Below are 7,005 nucleotides of genomic sequence, written 5' to 3' on the forward strand. Positions count from 1 at the left end.
CTTGCCTTTGAGTTCACCTTGTTACAAACCATTAAGCTTAACAATCTCACTATAATATTCAAATTACTCAAACCTACTGAGAGTCAGTACAATCTTAAGAGTTCCATGTGCATTCTGTGAAGTCCGTTTACACTTGATGCACACATGAAAGAGACAAGTTGAACTTAAATGCTTTTCCAAATACATCAAAACAATCAGTCGAATTCGATCACTTAGGAGCATTGTTGCACCAATAGAAATAAGGTTGAAGCTTGATATGATTAACAATTTATTTCTGAGTTGCATGCTAAGGTTTCCTAAATACTATTTTATTAGGGGACCAATCATGAATCATCTCTTAAATAGTAGATTAATGAAAAAAAGGTAAGTTTGATGATAACTTTAATAGATCTTAATATTTGTATCGTAAAATTTAAAATGTCTGATAGATTTTTTTATGATCTAAATAATATGTGATAAATTTAGTACTTAACCCTTGTTAACCAATGAATGGACCTCAAGGTCTTTCCAGTCTATTCTATATAGTGTGAGTCAGTTAATGATCCTAACTCAAAGTCCAAGCCATGTTTTTCAAATATTAATTCAAGGATTTCTTTTGATTTTGCTTATTATGAACATTCCATGTGAGGTTGAATTATCTTTTAACTGCTAGTCAACATGTCATTTGTGCTCGACCTTAGTAGCAAGGTAGTTTAAAGTCATAAACTACACATTTGACTTCTAGTAATGAAGTAAATGTCAAATGAAACTTGAAGCAAAATCTTCAGTAGTTTCATTGATTCAAACTTGTTGCTTCCTTGATGGAGTCTACATGCACTTCAGACTTTGAAACTCAGAGAGAATATAATGTCTCTGAATGGTAGCAAAGCATCTCAGCTACAGAATGTCTGCCTGTACATTTATTTGCAAAATTGTTGCAACTTAATGTTTTGAACTAGACCGGAGGTCGAAATGGCAAAGGAACCAGGCCATATTGTTTGGTTGTCAAACCAGAATCAATCTACATGTAGAAACTAGCTAGAAAGACTAACTGGAAAACTGCAAAGATTGAAAAAATTTCATGCTTCAAGTAAATGGTATGAGAACCTCTAGTAAACAAAGCATAGGACCAGGTTTCAGATTCTTTTACTATATTCAAACTGCCTAGCTTTGTAGAAGCGAGCTAAATTGTCCTTAACAATGCATCGAATTTGCTTCCTTTTGCATGTTTGTGCTGTTGTTTTTTGGATTTAATTGTGCATGAAATGTCTTGATGGAACAAAGGTGGAGCGCGGATTAGTCAAAACTCCGCTCATTTTGATAACTAAACATCTGTTCGGTTATTATACAACTAATTTAAATGATCTAGAATGCTTGTTTATCAACCATGTCCCTACTTGACCATGGATTTATATAGTCGTAATCAAACAAGAACAAGTACAACACATTACCTCCCATGAGGGAGGTTGAATCCCACATATCTCCACTAGGAAGGATGAATCCCTTGATCATGTTCAATAGACTCCATTTGTGATGAATCTCTTGATCAAAATAGTCAAAGTCTTATATTTAATTATAACCCTTGTATATATATTAGTCCTTGCACTTATAATTGATTGGCCAATTGGTCTTATACTTTCTTTTTGGCATCCATTTAATGATTTATTACATTGTGAGATATCTACTCGTTCCCAAATATAATTTTATATCATGAATTCTATTTTGTTATTTAGCCTTCTTCCAAAATGAAAATTTCAGACTCGATAATGTCTCTTTAATTGTTTTTGATTCATTTTCTACCATATAGATTAGAAAATCGAGTTTAAAAATCTCAATCATTTTGGACCTTCTATTGAGTCTTGGTTCTCCATTGGTTGGATAATTACCGGTCTTAGATTTATAATTTTTTTATTAGAATTTATCTCTTTGTTTTATTTTTTATATATAAAGTTTTTTTTTTCAAAAATGTTTCATTTCCTGATTTAGTAATTGTACTTCTGTGAACTAAAAAAATGGTATACATTATTTTGCACTTTTAGATATTGTTAAAGGTTCTCGTGGCTTTTCTCTAACATTGGGAATTTTGTCCCTATCACAATGGGTAATCTTATTTAAAATATGGTTGTCAAAGAAGATCATTTGCTGGTAAGTTTTAGAATAATGTTGAGCTTGTTAATTAAAATGGAGTCTTAAATAAAATGGAGTCTTGACGCATCAGACTTTCCTTTGAGCTTGTCACTTATTTCATACAGATTTGATCATTTTGCTAAGCCAATTTTCAACCTATTAAAGGAAAAGAGAAGAAAAAGTACATACGATTGAGTGAGAGCAACTTGGATGATAATCAACATCTGAAGAAGGAAACTAAGAAGAAAAGCCTAGGAGCAACCACAATGTAACACAAAGGCCAACCTAGCACTATCAATCATTCATCGCCATGTTTCTTCCTCAACATAAGTGAAGAAGAACAAGAACAAACGCCAAAAAGCCAATACACAGCAATTAAACACACACACACACAAAAACACACGGGCTTTGGAGTAGGAGTTGTCGACTAAATATTGGAGACGCTAATCAGTCGCCATCGTATTGGAATCAAATTCACAACTTTTGTATAACAAGCAACAATATGATCATTTTATTCTCTCTAGTTACGTTGTTGGCCAAGTGATCGATAGATTACAGACGTACTCAAAAATTCAAATTTTGTATTGACAAGCTGCTCCGATTCTCATTCTTACATTACTTCAGCTGTTGAGGGCAGTGCAGTCTCTTCTGATCTCTCCCTGCCCACCTGTTTTCACTCCCAGCCTCCCCAGCCTGACCATGGCCGCCGAGAAGGCACGGAAGAACGCCGCCTGATCCGACGCGAACCGCTCCACCGTCGGCCTGGACCGGCGGTCCGTGAACAGCACCTCGTCGGAAGTGAAGAGGCCTTCACCGTCGAGCAGGTTCTTGTAGTAGACGTTGTCGAAGGTGATGGGGGTGTAGAGGTCCATGTTGACGGCGATGGTGGGGTCGACGTCGCGGGGGCAAGCGCGCATGAGGGCCCGGGCGTAGGCGGCGTTGAGGGAGGGGTCGACGGCGGTGGTGGAGTTGAAGGAATAAAGGCGGCTGGCGAAGCGGCTGCAGTGGGAGAAGCCCACCGTGTGTGCTCCGGAGAGGGCGATCATGTCCCTCGCCGTGAGGTTGTTGAGCCGGAAGAGGGAGACGAGGCGGTCGAGGTCGAAGTCAGGGCCCGGTAGGCGGCCGGCGACGAGTGCGGCTCGCGAGATGAGGCCGTCGCGCCGCCCGAGCTCCACCGTGAAGTTTGGGCCGCCGGACTAGGATCGATCCATCAACGAGCGTCAATTTCACCACAGAAAACGTTCTCAAGTAATTCGATTTCACCGTTCGAGAAGAGTTCGACTCACAAGCACGACGACATCTCTTGCGGCAATGGCGAGGATATCGGCGCAGGAAACCACGCCGGGGCATTGTGCCTCCACCGCCTGCTTGGCCTTGATCACGGTGTCAAATCCGTCGCCGGCGAGCGAGAGGTTGTCCGACGCGTCCTTCTCCGCGTCGTCTCGCGCCGACGCGATCATCACCGACGCGTCGCATCCCTGCAACCAATCCCCCAACCCATCTTAGCGAGATTTTAGGCAAATCCAACCCGCGAACAAGACGCGATCTTACCTGAACAAAGCAGTCATGGAAGAAGAGGCGCAGAGTCGCCGGAATCGTCACCACCGTCTGGTTCAACTTCCTCCGAACGGCTTGCCTAACGATTCCCTCCACATTGGAGCACGCAGAGCCGTAGAAGTCAGGCCTCAGGCGAGCCTCTCCATTCCCAGCTACCATCCACACCATTACCACCACCAGCAGCGGCAGCCAGAGCTTCCTCATCTCCACTCTTCTCTCTAATCAACTAATCGAAGCTCACAATGGAGGAAGACAGATTGCAAATTCTATACAGTATACAATAAAAGTAGAATGATGGGCCTTCCTCAGCATGTGCTGAGCTACTTGTTCAAGAAAATAGCTCCTTATTTTAAGCATCGAATAGCTCTATTTTTATGATATTTTTGTTCTGTTCTTCCAAAAAAATTAATCTGAGCTGGGCTTCACCTGTAAACCAAGTATATAAATATTGATAATTGTGGCGGATGGCCATATAGTTGCTGACAAGTTTGCAGGATCACAAGATGAACTCCACTTAGCTTTTGATTATCGTGTCAGGTCGGTTGTCTCTGCCTAATTGTCATCCACCTCCACTTGCAGATGCAATTCATCGGTACTAAATTATCATATAAAAAACTTAAAAGGATAAGTCAAAAGCGTGAATTCCTCGAACCCAATTGGACCTCACACTTCAACTTCATCTTGTGATTATTAATGAAATGGCCACGGGAGTCTGGAAAGTGGCACAGCACTACTTTATTTCTGCGCGTAACTTTAAATTTCGTTTTCAAAGTCAACATGAGTGACTTAAATTTGGGAGGAGATTTAATGCAGATTCTAACTGCCGTGCGGCCCTGTTTCTCTCTGTTGGCTCTGCGTGATTAGCGTGTCTGTGATTGGAATCTAATCGGTCCTTTGTTTTTTTTCTGAGAAGAGGTATAATTTTTCTATGGATTGACGAGGTTTCTTTGTTGTAGCATGAGATGTTAATCATAATACATGATGCCTAGCTAGGCTTCCATCTTAATGCAAAACAATTTTCCATGTAAATAGTAATGGTGTTGATTTTTAACCCGGACCGAATCAGCTGGGTCAACTGGTTAAATCAGCACCCTAGACCCAGCTAAATGATTGAGGTTGCACTATCACATGCCAATATTCATTTGATGTCTTCGACTTCCATAACTAGTTACAAAGAGAAAGGTCTTGAAACTTTTAAGATCACCTAGTTGCTTAGAACAACACATTTGACCCTAGTTTACAATATTTTGAACATTCGAAGCAGATCTTTAACATACTGATCTCCTAAAACTCATCAATGCTTTGCCTTGCACATAATTGTAAATGACAAATAGAACCTCCAACATCACTTGCCTAAGTCAAGCTACTAATTGTATAATCTTGTCCTATTGACACTTGCCTAATGATGCCCAACCATTACACAAAATAACAGATTCAAAGTTGGCAGGGGGGTAGCCAAACAACTTGCCGACTGTTCCCCACAACCGAAGGCATGACCAAGAGAGTGAAAGATGAATTGTTCAATATGATATGCAAGCCACCACATGGAAGAAGCCTAAGAGGATAACATTGAGGTTCCTAATATACTCTATGCTGCCTTAGAAAACAACAAAGTATCGTAAAAAGTATGATTTACGGCCAAGAGTCACAATAGACTTCCCTATAAAAAAGTATGCTGATATTTTTCTCTAGATGCTCCATTTTGTCTACCACAACACATGTATAGTGACTATAAAAGAATGCAGTAAACTCGATTAATTATTGCCTCCCAAATCAACTTAGACAACATATCTTTAAATGCTAGTATGTGACAATCATAACTTTTCATCCCCTTGAATTTACTCTTTGAAGCATTAACATTCTAAGATAGCTTAAATGCATATCCATCTAAAAATTCCATTTGTGAAACCCACTCACTAGCTTTTTCTATGACCTTGTTAGTGCATATGCAATATAGGGCTTCATTGCCTTCCTATATATTAACCTCTACTAACGCTAGCTCTTGATGGTGATATATAGTACGATGGGAGATCAGTTTTCGATTTGCGTCAGTCTTTAGTTCTTTCATTTATGAACATATATTTCAATATGCATAATGTATAAATTATGTTAAATCAACAAGGTGTGTCAATATTGGACTCCCAAAAGATACTTCATTTGATCCAATTGTGTAATTTACCAAAATTTGAAATTTTATCACCACCTACTACTTCACCAAATGTTATTGATCCTGTATGGAATCTGAGTCAGACGAGGGATGGGTGAGCTGTTGCGGACGCTGACGGAGGGGCGACGGGGATGCTTTTTCGTACGTGCTTCCAAAAATGGACTCCCACGTGGTGCTAATGAACGACGATGACTGCGCCGGCAGTACCTGAGCTCTGCGCACACGCAGACAAGCACACGGGCATTAGAGGCCAGAAACCAGGAAAAAAGCCTCCGGAGCAGACCCTCCGACGCTCAAGTCGAGTACTTTTCCCTTGAAGAATAGTGTACGAAGAAGAAGAAAAGTAGAAGACAAGTGCGAATGTGCCAGAGAGCATACCTGCGTGAGGGAGAGGACCTCCATTTTTATATGATAGTGCCTACCTTCTGGAGTCTGACCAATGTCAGAGAATGTCGGGTGTCAGGCTTTGTCGGGTGACGGAGGACACGTGGTATCCTCCTATGGCCTGAAGGAAGGTTCCATTCGTAGGTGACTGCAGACAATTAGAATATTCCCTGACACTTGGCAGTTATTCTCTGACAAACTGTTACGATTCTTTGACCTTGTTGTCCTGTAGCGCTCTTCGTTCCGACCGGGAAGGAGTTGTTAGAGTGTATACTAAAAACCTAGCTTTTTGTAAATATTTATTTTGAAATAAAGAATCACATTGGTCAAATATCTACATTTATATACTGTGCAGTTGTTCAATTAATTTATATTGTAAATAATATGGTGTGTGGTGTCACACACAGAAGATCATATTATCATTTCCTAATAAGTTATAAAAGGTTGCTCACGACTAAGATGGAAAGGAACAAACCATTGGAATAGTCATAGTGTAATTTGGTATTAGTTTATATTAACTATAAAATTATACTAGTACGCTCTGAGTGTCTTGAGCAGGACCATTTGAGGTAGTTTCTTTTTATACTGACTATATAAAAAAAATAATACCTCTGTTATTATGGAAGTGTGTACTCTTAATCATGATATAATAACAAGCACATATACTTAATACTTATTTCTTTAATTTATCAAAGGGTGCGATTTAGCTCATTAAATCAATAGACTCGATAAGTTGGAAATGATATTATTTATATGGTGTGTTGTTGATTATAGAATGAAACTGTGTCCTA

General features: G+C 39.7%; 1 protein-coding gene across 1 annotated transcript; it reads right to left on the reverse strand.

Annotated features, from left to right (window-relative positions):
* Positions 1–2,507: 2,507 nt before the first annotated feature.
* On the reverse strand, positions 2,508–4,219 carry LOC121967181 (peroxidase 51-like). Its single transcript, XM_042517248.1, has 3 exons — positions 3,658–4,219; positions 3,393–3,584; positions 2,508–3,302 (listed from the first exon to the last, which is right to left on the reverse strand). The coding sequence occupies exons 1-3, from the start codon at positions 3,865–3,867 to the stop codon at positions 2,727–2,729; spliced, it is 978 nt and encodes a 325-aa protein (XP_042373182.1). The 5' UTR covers positions 3,868–4,219; the 3' UTR covers positions 2,508–2,726.
* Positions 4,220–7,005: the final 2,786 nt, after the last annotated feature.

The sequence above is a fragment of the Zingiber officinale genome, chromosome 3B, assembly GCF_018446385.1.
Source record: "Zingiber officinale cultivar Zhangliang chromosome 3B, Zo_v1.1, whole genome shotgun sequence".
In the NCBI taxonomy this organism is placed as follows: Eukaryota; Viridiplantae; Streptophyta; class Magnoliopsida; order Zingiberales; family Zingiberaceae; genus Zingiber; species Zingiber officinale.